The sequence below is a fragment of the Natator depressus genome, chromosome 2, assembly GCF_965152275.1.
Source record: "Natator depressus isolate rNatDep1 chromosome 2, rNatDep2.hap1, whole genome shotgun sequence".
NCBI classification, from domain to species: domain Eukaryota; kingdom Metazoa; phylum Chordata; order Testudines; family Cheloniidae; genus Natator; species Natator depressus.
This window is the reverse complement of record NC_134235.1, coordinates 162,116,485-162,132,877: the sequence shown is the minus strand read 5'-3', so window position 1 is coordinate 162,132,877 and position 16,393 is coordinate 162,116,485. Positions and strand designations below refer to the sequence as shown.

Sequence of the window (16,393 nt, the reverse complement as noted above, 5' to 3'; positions counted from 1 at the left end):
AAACAGCATGTGGCTTTGTGACTATACATAATTCCATAATGAGGAGATAATCTTTCTCCATAAGTGTTGCATTAATATCAGGATTTATATCAATTTGGTTCCATTTGTCAGTTTCCCATCAGATCAGTCATGAGCCTTTTTCTGGTTTGAAACAGTTTACTTGAAGACTTTGAGAACTGAAACACGACATGCTGCCGTATTACCTTTTCATCCCTCTCGAGTTCCCAGTTTGTTCTGTAACTGTAAAGAGCAAGGCAAAGATTCTTGCAAATCTTGTACAATTTTTTTAATTGTGGCACTAACAGATGAATATTTTACAATATATAATATACAGTCAAATTAAGTACAGATGGCTAAACAGTTCTTCTCTTTTTTAACATTAGCAACATTACACAGCTATGTTTTTAAATTCCAGCTCTGACCTCCCCCCCACAAATATTTTCATTCTGGGCTGTGTAGAGTGCTAAAATGATTCTTAAAAAAATTAAAACATACGAACTCTCACTTCCTCAGATTCATTACAATATAGTAAATATGAAAAAATGTTGACTGATCTGTCCTTCTTAAGTTATCATTTCAATTTAATGAAATATTTTTAAAATATATGTCAACTACGAAAGTAGTTAATATTTGTAAAATAAGCTGCTATAAATAATTGTGAGACAATGCTACAGCCCAGATGAATTAGAAACAAGAGGCCAGATTATGTGAAATTTACACCAGCTCAGGATCTGACCTATAGACTTGGTCCAGCTCTGACGTATGTGAGCGGACACACCTCCATTTCAGAGGGCAGGAATGAGTCCTAGATCCTGAAAGATTAAGCAGTGTTTTGAAACGTTACAACAGAGACTGTGAAGGCTTTAAGTAAGTAAAGGTCCCTTTTATTTCACATCTCACAACACTTTCACAGTGTCATGAATGGGTTCAGTATATCTCATGTTCACTGTTGATTACCTGCTTAGTGAGAATTCTAGAGATATAAAACTCACCTAAGTATATAACATAACAGCATATGGCAATTTAGGCATTTCAGAATCTGCCATAACTTTTTTCTTGTGATTAATATTGATGGATCTTTATTCTACTTGCTTTTTTCCTTATTGGTTCTAGTTATTTTGTCCAAATCAAAGAGTAAGAAACAAGTAAATTGTTTGAAACATTTGCATATTTTAAATAACTTAAGACTGAATGAATGTTATTGTTCACACAGATAGCAAAAATCTTAATTTTCCCCGCATACACAATTAAGTGTTAATGCAGGACCACACAGTGTTTATATTTTTATTAACCTGCCAACAATAGTTTACTGGCAATCTTAAATATTTAGAGGCAAAACACTGGGTCCTTGGCACGGAAACTGTGCAGCAAAGCATCATATTTTCCCCTTAGAACCATTATGCAGTTACATTCAATTGCAACTTATTTTGGCCTGTAGACAGGAGAATAAACTAAACTTCTTGATGTTCTTTGCCACTTCAGTCCTTGAATCATGATTATGTGTGTGTGTGTGTGAAGTTAGATTTTCCAATTACCTGTTCTTTAGACCTGATTCAAACTAGGAGAGGGACCTATAATAAAAGAAAAGCACATGATCATTCAATATGTTGTTAACCCTTCAACTGCTGACATTACGAGCCAAACATTCTCTTGTGGGGTCATTTTATTGTTATTTTTATATCACCAGTCTTTACTAGCGAATAATTTGCACTGTAGCTCACGAAAGCTTATGCTCAAATAGATTTGTTAATCTCTAAGGTGCCACAAGTACTCCTTTTCTTTTTGCGGATACAGACTAACACAGCTGCTACTCTGAAATCAGTGAATTTAGTGTCTTTTCCTCCTTACAGACTGTCTATGGACAGACAGATCAAAATTTCTCTCTATTATGTGATTGGTCATATAAATTACCTGGTGGTTTGTTTTTGTGTGTGTGTTCCCTGGTGAGAGGAGGGGGAAACCCAAAGGCCTGGATTCAGGAAAGCACTTAAACACATACTTAACTTCACCCCCATTCATGAAAACACCTAAACATGTGCTTAATTTAAGCTTAACTTTAAGCACATGCTTAAGTGCACATGCTTAAATGTCCTTCCAAAATAGGGATGCTTTCCTGAGTCAAAGCCAGAATGAGGAGAAGAACTTGAAAAGCCACTGGGCTTTGACTCACTCAGGAGGAGAGAGGATTTTAGGATCACATGAAAGATTAGCAAATTTTTGATCATTTTAAACCTTTTCCTTTCTTGACCATAAAGGCCGTGGCAGAAGCATGGTTCCTTGAAAAATTAGGCTGATTAGAGTGCATGATTTATTAGCTAGAAGAGGAGTTGAAATTTATTTTTGTCTCTTCACATTCACACAAAGTAACAGTGTGCAAGTGAATGCTTCTAACTGTGAAGGGGATGGTCAGATCACTGTCTGGCTCATTTAACCACCTGTGTACCAGAGCTCAGCCAAATGCTTTTGAGGGAAACTTTTGCCCCACTTCTGTGCTAAAGAGCCAGCACACTATTTCAGAATTTAATTTGTCCCATTTGATAAAACTCCACTCTCCAGATATGCAATTCACTCCCGCCCCCCAGCACTAGCTAATATAAAATGCATGGGTGTAACTCCCACTAAAACAATGTGATTTGTATAGATGTTAGAATAAAATTTGCCCAGTGGTAGTTGCAACTGTGTAACTGAAAGGAGAATTGGGTCCATCCTATATTTCCATTTTATAGGGCAGACATTGGCTGCAATTGTGCCTGCAGCTAGATGTATAACTGGTCATTCGCATATGGAATAACTGTGATTCCTTGTATAATGATGGTAAATCCATGTGGAAATTACACATATATACAGATGCAGAGGTTTACATAATTTCAGAAATCTGACCCATATATTTTCATACTATTTCTGAGATAAAAGGAAATGAAAGTAAACATAAATAAAAGGAAATGAATACAGCCAAACTGATATAAAAGCCACTTGATACAATGTTTTCAATATATTATATCACTATTGAAACTAAGAGCTAAATGGATGCAGCTCCATTAGTAGAGTTTTGTCCCTTAATATCACCAGAGAATTTGGGCCTAGACAGGCAGTAAATCTTTTATTCTTCCCTATATCATCTCATTCATCCTCTTGCCTTAGTGCTCTGTCTAATACTATCTGCTTTCGGTGAAAGCCAGGAATTAAAATATCTCATGTGCTCTTGTCCACAGTCTGTTAGTAGCGAAGAACCCAGGCCATTGAAACCCACTGCAGCCAAAGCAAAGGGAGACCAGATAAGGGCTCCTGTTGATGATTAATTGCCCCTAGGCTATGGTAACCCATAAAGCCCCCTTACATACTCACATATACTATCTAATATAGTGACCATGCACTTCTCACAGCAACACACCTGCAGGTGGATACATGATAGGCCTTATCTATGGCTTGCCTCAGACCTTGGAAGTGTGAACACCACTCCATGTTCCTGGATAGGCCACTATTTCATTAATACTGAAACTAATGACCTTCTCTTTATGTTCCTGGTCCCCACCCCTTTCAAGTGATAGGCACATGCCTCCACTTCTCGCTGGGATTGGATCCTGTGATCCAACCACTCTTAAAATGGGTCTTTGTGTTACATCCCCCTGGCTGCCAACTATGATATAGAGCAGGCCCAACAAACCTGGCCCCTGAAAGTTTTTCTCTTTGAGAGTCTGTGGCCAGTAACAGTATGCAGTGACACATATGCCACTTCAAAACAAAGTATGATTTATTTGTCAAGAGGTGCAGAGCATTCAGATAAATGGATTAAAAACAACAACAACATGTCTTGCCTACAATTGGCATTCCCCTCAAGCCCCAAGGTATTCAAGACAGCCTTAGTGCCCCTCTTCTCTTTGGGACCAAGTTCCAGCTTACTTATGACAGACTCCCGACTGTCAGTCAGTCTGTATCAACCTGCAGCAGCTGATAATTTCCCCTCTCTCTTTCCATAGGGCAGTTCTTTTAGATGATCAGTGTCTTTTGATGTGTAGGAACTCAGCCCTGGCAAACAGCCGTGTAACCCAGGTTGGGGCCAAGGAGTTGCCTCTTCACAGCTATTAATTTGGCCATTGTTTGAGTGTTTGTTGGGATGTTCCTTATCTGGGCCACTGTGTTGCCTTTCCTGCCTGGTTCCTGAGACAGCTCCATCTGGTCTAACATCATGGCAAGTAATCCATCACAAATTAAAATACAAATGTATGCACGTTATTCATAAAAATAATAGACATATTTCCTGGTTCTCCCAACTATGCACTAACCAAATTACTTCAGCATCAGAAACTCTTGGTTCCAGAAAACTTCAAGAAAACAATGGAAGAGAAATCCATACAACTGCAAGACTACTTGTTGACAATCTGTAACCGACAGCGAATAGAAAACATTGACAAAGGAGTTCAAAAATGAGCCCTGCCCTCATGCCTTCCACACATGCCACTAGAAAAGGAGTACTTGTGGCACCTTAGAGACTAACCAATTTATTTGAGCATGAGCTTTCGTGAGCTACAGCTCACTTCATCGGATGCATACTGTGGAAACTGCAGAAGACATTATATACACACAGAGCCACTGTGGTTCTCTGATGAATGACGCAAAATGAAGCAAAACAGAAGTTTGTAGTGCCTGGGGCACAAAATCCGCTCACAGCCGCTGTCCATGAACAACTCAAGGCTCACCAGCAAGGCTCATGCTGCAGCCATAAAGGAAGCAAAACATGACTCTCCCTCAAACATACAATCAGCGAAATAATGGCCAACAGAACTATTCCATGCTATGAACCTGCTAATCAACCCAGAGTGCCTATCTCCATGCAATGTAGAGATATATAAACACAAAAGCCTAAATCCTATCCATTCTGAATAGTTCTCATCTTGCTTTGCAAATAACGTCAACCAAATTAGAGTGGGTTTCATTGAGACAGGGATACCACCTAGGAAATATCTCCCATCCCATCTGCCTTAATGGAATTTTAACCATTCTCCCAAATAGAAGCCCTGGACACTTCAAAGAAGCTCCAGCCCACCTGCTATAAATCTGAACCCCCTACTCCTCATACAAGTCTAGTGACGAACACCTTGCCCCACTATGATAACTGGGATTATCAATGTCTCCTTCAAAGTCAGCAAGCCACCAGGTGCCCTAAACGATACAGTATCAGCAAACAGAATCCTGAAGAAATCTACACTTCGTGCTATCCAACTACTGACCACTTTCCAGCCCTTCCTTTTTCTGGAGGACATTGAAAGGGTGGTGGCATCCCACCTTCGGCAGTACTCATCCTCAGCTTACATCCTGGGTGCCTCACCTTCTAGATCCAGAAGAGGGCACAACAGAAGACAATCTGGCTAATGTTGATGTATAACCTTCTGGCACTGGACTGAAAACAAACCTCTCTGCTAATACTGTTAGATCTCTCTCTGACCTCTGACATCATCGTTCATACAGTGCTAACGATACGTGTGTCAGAAGCTGTAGGGGCAAATGCAGCAGCATTCAGTTGGACGCACTCACTCCTAGTAGACAAAACTAAGAGAGCTGTGATGCAGAGCCCTGCAAGGCTCACTATTCCTTTCTCCGCCACTTTAATTTGTACAGGGGACTGTCTGGAGAAATTATGAAATGCCCCAGATTCATCTACCACCAATATGCAGAGAACATGTGTCCCACTCCACCAATGCAGCCTCTGCTTAGGTGTCCTAATGCCAGAAAGAGATGAGCATCTGGCTTTAGCTTAACCCAGGAAAGGCAGGAGTAATATTTATAGAAACCAGGGAAACACTTTGAGGAATTTGTCAATACTCTAATGTTGCCAATGATCAAGGGCACTGGGTGTCAGATTGTCAAACTGATGTGGAGCTCTGGGGCCACACAGGACTTATCATTATTCTCATTCATGAAGACTGTCACAGCAGTGAGGAATGTCTTATTTCCATCTTTGATTGGACAAGGAATTGCTCCTTTTTTATCTTGGCAAAAGCCATAGGCGAGGTCCTCTTTGGTCTCCTCCATGTTAGAACTACAGGAAACTCATTCTACCCTCAGAATGCAACCACCAGGACAAAGATGAAATTGCCATAGTACTTAGCTACATGCCTTCTAAACAACAACGGCCAACATGAATTTATCGCGTCTGCCTTCATGGACTCCACTGGCTCTCTATTCACTTCAGAACAGGTTTCAAAGTCCTGATCCTGATCTATAAAGTTTTAGTGGATGGGGGCCTGACTATTTCTGAGACCACCACAGCCCTTGCACCCCGCAAGACAGACAAACCATCCCGATGAGTTGAAAGAATAGTAAACATGGCAAGCGACCAGCTTGGCTTAATGGTGAAATCCTAGCGGATCTTAAACATAAAAAAGAAGCTTACAAGAAGTGGAAGGTTGGACATATGACCAGGGAAGAGTATAAAAATATTGCTCGGGCATGTAGGAAAGATATCAGGAGGGCCAAATCGCACCTGGAGCTGCAGCTAGCAAGAGATGTCAAGAGTAACAAGAAGGGTTTCTTCAGGTATGTTGGCAACAAGAAGAAAGCCAAGGAAAGTGTGGGCCCCTTACTGAATGAGGGAGGCAACCTAGTGACAGAGGATGTGGAAAAAGCTAATGTACTCAATGCTTTTTTTGCCTCTGTTTTCACTAACAAGGTCAGCTCCCAGACTGCTGCGCTGGGCATCACAGAATGGGGAAGAGATGGCCAGCCCTCTGTGGAGATAGAGGTGGTTACGGACTATTTAGAAAAGCTGGACGTGCACAAGTCCATGGGGCCGGACGAGTTGCATCCGAGAGTGCTGAAGGAATTGGCGGCTGTGATTGCAGAGCCCTTGGCCATTATCTTTGAAAACTCGTGGCGAATGGGGGAAGTCCCGGATGACTGGAAAAAGGCTAATGTAGTGCCAATCTTTAAAAAAGGGAAGGAGGAGGATCCTGGGAACTACAGGCCAGTCAGCCTCACCTCAGTCCCTGGAAAAATCATGGAGCAGGTCCTCAAAGAATCAATCCTGAAGCACTTACATGAGAGGAAAGTGATCAGGAACAGTCAGCATGGATTCACCAAGGGAAGGTCATGCCTGACTAATCTAATCGCCTTTTATGATGAGATTACTGGTTCTGTGGATGAAGGGAAAGCAGTGGATGTATTGTTTCTTGACTTTAGCAAAGCTTTTGACACGGTCTCCCACAGTATTCTTGTCAGCAAGTTAAGGAAGTATGGGCTAGATGAATGCACTATAAGGTGGGTAGAAAGCTGGCTAGATTGTCGGGCTCAACGGGTAGTGATCAATGGCTCCATGTCTAGTTGGCAGCCGGTGTCAAGTGGAGTGCCCCAGGGGTCAGTCCTGGGGCCGGTTTTGTTCAATATCTTCATAAATGATCTGGAGGATGGTGTGGATTGCACTCTCAGCAAATTTGCAGATGATACTAAACTGGGAGGAGTGGTAGATACGCTGGAGGGGAGGGATAGGATACAGAAGGACCTAGACAAATTGGAGGATTGGGCCAAAAGAAATCTGATGAGGTTCAATAAGGATAAGTGCAGGGTCCTGCACTTAGGATGGAAGAATCCAATGCACCGCTACAGACTAGGGACCGAATGGCTAGGCAGCAGTTCTGCGGAAAAGGACCTAGCGGTGACAGTGGACAAGAAGCTGGATATGAGTCAACAGTGTGCCCTTGTTGCCAAGAAGGCCAATGGCATTTTGGGATGTATAAGTAGGGGCATAGCGAGCAGATCGAGGGATGTGATCGTTCCCCTCTATTCGACACTGGTGAGGCCTCATCTGGAGTACTGTGTCCAGTTTTGGGCCCCACACTACAAGAAGGATGTGGATAAATTGGAGAGAGTCCAGCGAAGGGCAACAAAAATGATTAGGGGTCTAGAGCACATGACTTATGAAGAGAGGCTGAGGGAGCTGGGATTGTTTAGTCTGCAGAAGAGAAGAATGAGGGGTGATTTGATAGCTGCTTTCAACTACCTGAAAGGGGGTTCCAAAGAGGATGGCTCTAGACTGTTCTCAATGGTAGCAGATGACAGAACGAGGAGTAATGGTCTCAAGTTGCAATGGGGGAGGTTTAGATTGGATATTAGGAAAAACTTTTTCACTAAGAGGGTGGTGAAACACTGGAATGCGTTACCTAGGAAGGTGGTAGAATCTCCTTCCTTAGAGGTTTTTAAGGTCAGGCTTGACAAAGCCCTGGCTGGGATGATTTAACTGGGAATTGGTCCTGCTTTGAGCAGGGGGTTGGACTAGATGACCTTCTGGGGTCCCTTCCAACCCTGATATTCTATGATTCTATGATTCTATGAACCTCCACAGGGATAATGTAGCTGGAGGGATCTGTGTTTAGACTATCAGACACGTTGGGAAGAGCTGGGATTCAGAAGCAGGACCATGGCTGTGGAAGTCCCTGCTGGAAGAGTTTAGACTGCTCCCAATCCTGATTGCATCAATGTGTAAAACTCACTGTTGCTAGAAAGCATTTCTTCAGGAGTAGCATGGATAAATAAACAAACAATAATACATAAAATATACTTGAAGATCTAAATCAACAGTTTTCTGTAACCTGGTGGAATGTAGAGAGAAAGCACCATTTATTCTGAAGTCTTTTGCTTCTTTATAACGTTGTTAGATGGTTTGCACCAAAGTGATAGGTGCCTTATACATACCCAAGAGAGCATATTATATGTAATTTTACACATGCAAAATAACTGCACAAATTGATTTATTTTAGCATGCTGAAGTTGGACCCTTAGATTTTCCCTGAAACACTGATTTGTTTGTGTAATGAGTAATAACTCTATAAGAGTTGTACTTTATAAGAAATGAGATGTTTTATAGCTATAGTATCAATTGGTTGATAATATTTGTTCAGTTTGTTTTATAAAGGGCAAATGGACAAGGCTAAATCATATTTATGTGTTTAAGGTTTGCATCAGTGGACTCACAAGGTGGGAAAACCCCATCTGTGCTTGCAAATACCCAAAAGTCCATGGGCTAAAGTCCATTCTCAGTTACTGAGTGAATTCTGGAATAAAGCCACTGAAGCCAATGGGCCTGAATCTGTTCTCACCATCATTTGTGTAAATCACGAGTAACTCAGTTTGACAGTAGAATCTGGCTCAAAGAGTTTAATACAGTGACTCCAAAATACACCAGTGTAAGTCAGAGCAATATTTAGCCCATTGGGAGTTGCATCCATACAACTAAAAACAGAATGAAACCCACAGGTCCAGAAACTGATCTCAAATGAACTTTGTACTGGTATAATTCTATTGACTTCAGAGGAGTTATTCCTGACTCACACCAGAGTATGAAAGTCTGGAAATCACCATGTGCGCTATGTGGCATTGCTGTGTTATATACTGGGTGGTTCAGTTTCATTTTCTTCACAAGGTTTATGTAGAACCACAATTTAGGAGAGATATGGAATGTATTAGTAGAAATCTGGCATACCAATAAAGGGACACTGCCAAGAATATTAGGCCTCACAATTTGATCCACAGTCAGCCTTAAGGGTGGCTGACTGAGCGAAAGCACTGGGCCCCAAAACCTATGATATGCTATTGGAATTAAAGGTGAACATTTATCCCAAAATTGCTTAGGTGCAAGTTTTTTTGGAAAGGGCTAGAGGAAAGGTAGATGGGCCTAATTCTGGCTAACCTAGGTCCCGTTTGTTCAGAGGTCAACTGGAATTATTATTAATTTGTCAGAATATAATGGAAGAGGTCATCCAAATTCTGTGATTTTTTCAAATTAACGCTCTTAACACTCTTCTTCAAAAGAAAACTATGTATGCACATTTTATTCTTATAAGAAGAAAACCACACGTGAGGCGATGTGCTCTAATAGCTGTCCAAAGACTTGAGATGCAGCACGAATCTTTCCACTGCAGTTAAAGAAAACATGGTACGTATCTCTTTAAGTTGGCAAAACGGAAAAAAAAAAAACCCATAGCTAGCACAACTTGCAAACTGCTCCCAGGGCAACTTCAGCTTGTTTCAGTGAAAAGGCTAAAAATATAGATGAGCACGTTTACCTTTCTTAACCTTGCTGCTCCAGCGCCAGAGCGAATGGCCTCCATTAGGGCCTCCCTTGCCTCCCCAGGGTTACTTGTAGCAGTGACAGGAAGTTTAGGAGCTGTCATTGACTTGTGGCTGGAAGGAGGTGGTGGTGGTGGTGGCAGGACAGGTGGAGGGGGGATCCAAAGATGCTCTGCCTGAGAGGCTTCTTTATTTTGCAAGGACAGTTCCGCATTTCTAAAGCTCTGCAGCTCTTCAGAGGCCGATGATGAGATCTACCAACGAGACAGCTGAATGCGATTAGTGAATATCTGGCATAACACTAAATTGTAATTACTTGACACTTGATGCACACTTATTTCACCACTCCCAATTTCAGTTTGCTCAACTGATATAAAACACGTAAAACTTTTGTTTGCTCATTGGTTTAAACATCTGTTACTACTCTCTCGCATCACTCAACTGGGCTGATTACCAGGACCAAGGACTTGGCATTGACTGTGTCTCAGAAACTCAATCTTTACTTTCTGTGAACTCTAGCATCCTGTAACTCTTCTTGGTGTTTAAGGTAAAAGGCTGACAGTTGGACTTGGTGTGAGTTTGGGAATGACTGTAAGGATTTTGGAATAAAAAAATGTATTAGGGCAGCTGTAGGCACTAGGGAATCTCGTTTACTTATAGTAGTCTGTGCCGTGTGGTGGTAATAATGGACAACAGAGAGAGAGAGAGAGAGAGGAGAGAGAGAACTTTGGATCTTCACTCTTAAACCTACCTTCGCTTTAGAATTGTTCTTAAACATACAGTTTCCATCCAAATTAAAAAGAAATAAAACCAGAGAGAACTATTTGAAACTAAATGGGGCACACTGACTGACTGCTTTTCCAATAGAGTTACTTTGGAATTCCTTAACCTAAAATTGCTGCATGAATTTGTGTGTGCAGAAGCCTGTTCTAATATAAACAACCTGGTGGGGGGCTTGCTTGTGCTTTTTTCAACAGCCTTTTGTCTTTAACAATATGCCTAATATCTATTAATAAGAACGATAATGTCATAAATGTCAAGAATTTATTTATCCTCAAAGTGTTTGGCAAACATTAACAAATTTATCATCACAGGACAAATGTGGGACTACAAAGTAAATATTATTATCCCCATTTCATAGATGGGGAAATTGAGGCAGAGAGTGGCATGTGAATTATCTAAGTCCAAAGAGGGAGACAATAGAAGAACAAGACCTCGGGAGCACTTGTACTCCATTTCTGTACTCTGTCCGCTACAGTACACGTGCACTGCATTAATTAGTACAGGCCACATTGTGTGAAAAAGTGATGGATGGTTCCTAAAAAATATCCTTAAAAATAATGCAAAAAGCCACGCTTCTTTACTGGAGAAAATAATTTGAAAGAATCTCTCTGATGATACAACAACAATTTATTTTCAGAACTTCCTTCACATGGATTCTCAGCTATGCCCAAGCAGTACACAGGGCAATTCAATAGCGTGTGCGTGCACAGATGTGGCCTTTGCCTTCCTCAGTCCTGGAATGGCTGTGTGCCAGGCTGATCTTTCACTGCCTCTGGTAACATACTGTGTTGTGGGGTGTCAGTCTCGGAGGAAGCTGTCTATTCTATTTGCCCCACGAGTAATGAGGCATTTACGGTTGCTTTGAGGATAATGGAGTAACATAGGGAAGAACAGGGACGTTATGTGGTTGGTAGACATCCAGTGATCCCCAGCTGTGTGGATAGTTGGTAATGGTTTGAGTCACTGCATCAGGGAGATGGGACACTTCTTGCCCAATACACTTCCTTGGCTGGGTCAGTGAACTGAGTGAAGGTTCGTGTTAGAGCAATTCAGACTCTGGCTATTAAAAATAAGTCTTAATGGTTAGATAAATTCTTCCAACAGAAGGAGTCATCTAGCTGTGGGGACACAAGTCAGATTTTTAGTTAGTAGCATACAATTCCATGTATACTTTCATTGCACCTAACTAATGACCATAAATACAGTGTGCATGTGGAAATCAAGTATTTACATGCACATATGTCCAGTAGGTAGATTCCTGGGGTATGTTGACCCATAAGTTAGGTGGGGTGCAAACTGCATTTTCCTACAATGAAAAGCTTATCCATAATGCCTAAGCCTGTGAAAATGCTGAGCTGAAGATTGTTGGGTTAAGTATCTGGAGCGTGCAGTCCCATATTTAACTAATTTGGGTTTACCTTGATTTAATGTAACCATCACATAGCCCTCAGCTACCAGTGTACAACTCTAGTGAAGTCAATGAAGTTCTATAGCTGTGTGCAGAATTTGGCCCATAACGTAAACACTACATGTCCTGTGTTGTCATAATTTTTTCTAAGGTCCTCTTGTTGCAATACAAATTACTTTGCATCACTCTAGGTCACCGTGCATCCAGCACATTCAGTAGGAACAACCAATGAGAAGAGCACTGATCCTATTTATCTATTTCACCTTTTTTAGTCCTGAGGTGCCACTGTGGCCTCTGATTGCTGCCAGCAGGGCTGAATGCTCATTCTCTGGCTCAGCATATGAGGATTTCTTCTGACTTCCATTCATCATGCTGTCTGAACTCTAGAGTATGAACAAAATAGACACCATCAAGTTGTTACTAGATATTTACTTCAAGATAGTTTGAAAACACTTTATTAAAATTGTTCGAAGCACATATCTATACTTTAAGCTCTGTTGGCCAGGCAGCTTGGCTTCCTTTGGGCCTGATTCTGCAGCCCATATTCATAATGCATACTACTTACTTAAGCAAATGGTCCCACTAAGTTAAATTTTGCTCAGGAATGCAGAATCAAGCGCTTTGTGTATTGTGCAGAATGCCAAGCACAGTATTAGCAGTTAACAAATAATAAATCTTGATGATATAAAGTAACTGTATATCTTTCATGGACGTGTAGCTAAATGTTTCCTATATACTGCACATTCCGATGTTTATATAACTTTCAGGAATACAGGTTAGGATTTTAGGTTAACCTCAATTGCTTCTCTCTTTATACTGTACATCTGTATTCCTCTGGTTATTCTAACTAGTGCAAGTGGCTATGCTATTCCATAACAATATACAGTATGTGCGGAATAACCAGTGGCCTGGTTCTGAATTTTGCTATTATAAATGTTTTAAATATTACATGTACTACAGCTCATGAACAAGAGTACCAGTTATAAAACAGGCTGGTGTCTACTCCAGTGAATGCAGGCTTTCTCCAGTTTCAAAGGCCTAAATGAAGTCTCCACTTTACCTTTCGGAGTTTTTCCTTTCCTCCTGCAGTCTGAATGGCTTCCATTAAAGTGCTGTGCAGAGATGTATCTTTTGGAACTGGTTTCTGGACAATGGGTTTAAACTTCTTCTTTGGCCCAAAGATATCTGTCTGTACAGTGACATCAGCTTTATTTATACTGTCAGGCTTCTCATCCCTTTGAGAAATGACGTGGTTATTTACAGGCATAATATTTAGCTCTGACAATGCTTTTGAAGAATTAGTTTGTATATTGTTAGCGGGATACCATTTAGTGGGCCTCAACAATGAGCTGGAAGAGGATGTAGGTGTTGGGAGATCAGGTGATGTGAACGATGAGGAAGAATTAGTATGGTCCGTCTTCTCACATTTCTGATCAGACAAAGGATGTGTGTTTTTATCAACTATGCTGTGTTTGCTGTTAAAACTGTGATCACCTTCTGTAGTGCTGTTATCCTTTGAAGAGGATTTAGTAAGTGGTACACTGATACTCCGTTTATAGAAACCTACAGGGGTTGTCTGATTCAGTAACCCGATGTTCACTGCTTTGTTTTCCACAGCAGAATTATCACCAAGCGTCAACCTGCTATTTGATGCTTTGTGACTGCAAGTAAAAATATTTGAATAAGAGTCTCTCTTTTCTGCTGGTTTTATTTCCATAGGGCTGTTTTTCGTCATAATAATGCACCCTTTGGGGAGAGGTTCTGTTCCAATTTTTATCAATTTTTCTTCATGATTATTCTCCTCTTTATCATGCTTCTCTATCAAATCAGTCTTAAACATAAGTGGATCGAGGCGTTTTGCAATAGCAGAGGCAACATAATGGCTTGAAGTTCTTTTATAAGGCTTTAGAAATGGGAACTCTGTCTTGTCCTTGTTAATTGTTGGGGACACTGATGTGTTTACCTGAGACTGTGCGGCTGGCACAGGTGGATTGATTCTTTCGAGCTCAAAATGCCTTTCAGCCACATTTGAAGTTACTGGTTGAGATGGTATTGGTTTTGCATCTGTTAGAGAGATAGGTTTGCTTTCAGATTTTGAATTAAAGGGTTTGGAGCTCACAGTGACTATTGACTTTTTAGAATTATGTTCTATAGACTTGTCAGATTGTTTTCCTGTAGAGTTTGACCTCCAGAATTCCTTTACTCTCCTAATAAGAGGTTCATCAGTTTCATTGGAAGAAATATCTGATGTGTTCTTCTTACCAGCATTTGGAGTCATCAGGTTGCCTAGGTCATCTATCTTAATGGCACCAGTGGAGAAGGAATTATCTCTATCGAAGTATTTTATTTCAGGTTTGGGAGGGACAACTTTAAAGGTTGTCAGACCTACTTTAGGTTCAAAGCTTGTTATGGAACTAGGGGCACGATGACGCCACAGAGGTGGTGACAGGATATCTTCTTTCTCCTCAGTTGTTTTGGTTGATGGGGGCTTGAATTCCAATTCTGTGTGCACTTTTGTTCTCTCCTGACTATTTTGTTCATTATATTGATTTGTTTTCTCTCTTGCTATGTGGATTTGAGTCTTAGGCTTGAGGTGAGAAGAAATCAGCATGGGTTTGCATTCCTCAGAACTAACACCATGTTCATAGCTGTTTTCCAGTCCCAGGTTGTTTTCATTTCTCTTTTCAAACGAGGATGTAAGAGACTCAAACATCTCTCGCCTCTGTTCTATGGGCAGGGGTTTAAATACATCGTCAGAGGACTGCTGGTGAATTAAGTCCATGGATATACTCAGAGATCCACCATCTACATGTTTCTTATCAAAAGACCCTGCACGGTTATTATTTGTAAAGTTCCCTAAATTAATGGAATCAGCTGAGATATCTTCATCATCTGCATTAGGGAGTAATGCATTCTCTTCATCTTCAGTTGGATCTACTGCGTTAATATTCAGAATCTCATCTATGATTGTTACTGGAACACCAAAGGCAGCATCCTGAGCAGTGTCTGCATCGCTGAAATGCGGGCTGGACGCCCCATTTGTGTGGTTTGATACAGAGTCGTTATCTGCTTCGTAATGTATACCTTCCATTGCTGCAAAAATGTAAACAAAAACTTTCACAAATTGGTCAGATATGTGCAACATCACTGTCAGTTACTCAAAGATGGTTTAGAAAAATCAGCAAATCAGGATTTTGATCACACTTACATAACTTAACGACATACCTGTTCACAAGTTTCCATACGTGTTCCTGTTGTAAGAAAAAGCAGTATCTGCATACATTTTACTGTCTGGTTGATGATTACCATCAGCCTATTGTGCGTGCACACCTCCAGATGTGGTCAATGGGAATCATATATGTGTAGTTGAGGGTAGAATTTAGTCTACTGTTTATACCTTAACTTTCACTAACGTCTCAGTGACAAACACTTCACTGCAATACTCCAAAGGAGAAGCATTTCAGAAAAATGGCAAACATCTCTCAATTATGATTTTCAAACCTGGTTAATAAAAACAATCTGTCTGAGGGACTACCTCAAGCAAGCCAACAAAGACACAGAACTTACATTTCCTTTTCTACCATCCCACCTCCCATCATCATCCAGGAATGTAACAATTTCACTGTGAAAGGAGCTGTTGGGTTTATTTCTTCTTTCAATTGCTTTGGTGTAAATCAAGAGTGATTACACTCAACTTAATGGACTTGCAATGGTATAAAACTCCCATAAATGAGATCCTAATCAGGCCCACTGCATTCTAAGATGTTGCAAAATTATGAGATTTAAAAAAGGGTTCACATAATTTTGCATCAAACAAAACTGTGTGATATTTTGATTTATCACAGGTGGTTAGGAAGCAGGGTATTTCTTTGTGATGACATTTAGTCTCTTTTAATCTATTCTGGTCAGGATTTTAGAGTTTTAACTTTAAACTACATGTAGTAATGCAGTTGAAATATCTCACAGAAAACATCCCCCCTTCTCCATTTGATCCTGACAAAATATAAGGAGTTTGTATGGTGTAAAACGATAGGATCCTGCTACAAAGCAGCAAACTACATATGGCACATTGATCACAAACATAGTGCCAAATTCTCTACTTCCAGTGAAGTCAGTGAAAATATGCCAGCAGAAAATATGGCC

General features: G+C 40.7%; 1 protein-coding gene across 9 annotated transcripts in view; it reads right to left on the bottom strand.

Moving 5' to 3' along the window:
* Window positions 1-294: 294 nt before the first annotated feature.
* Window positions 295-16,393, bottom strand: part of COBL (cordon-bleu WH2 repeat protein) — a 242,375-nt gene continuing 226,276 nt past the window's right edge. For 8 of the 9 annotated variants that reach the window (XM_074945231.1, XM_074945229.1, XM_074945230.1 and 5 more), the window contains 4 exons: window positions 13,311-15,343; window positions 12,514-12,633; window positions 10,056-10,313; window positions 295-1,571 (listed from right to left, as the gene is read on the bottom strand). In XM_074945231.1, coding sequence (XP_074801332.1) covers window positions 1,554-1,571; window positions 10,056-10,313; window positions 12,514-12,633; window positions 13,311-15,343 — 2,429 coding nt within the window. In that variant the 3' untranslated portion in view covers window positions 295-1,553. Of the gene's footprint in view, window positions 1,572-10,055; window positions 10,316-12,513; window positions 12,634-13,310; window positions 15,344-16,393 lie in introns of those variants that run through there. The other variant, XM_074945234.1, reaches the window with a different exon arrangement.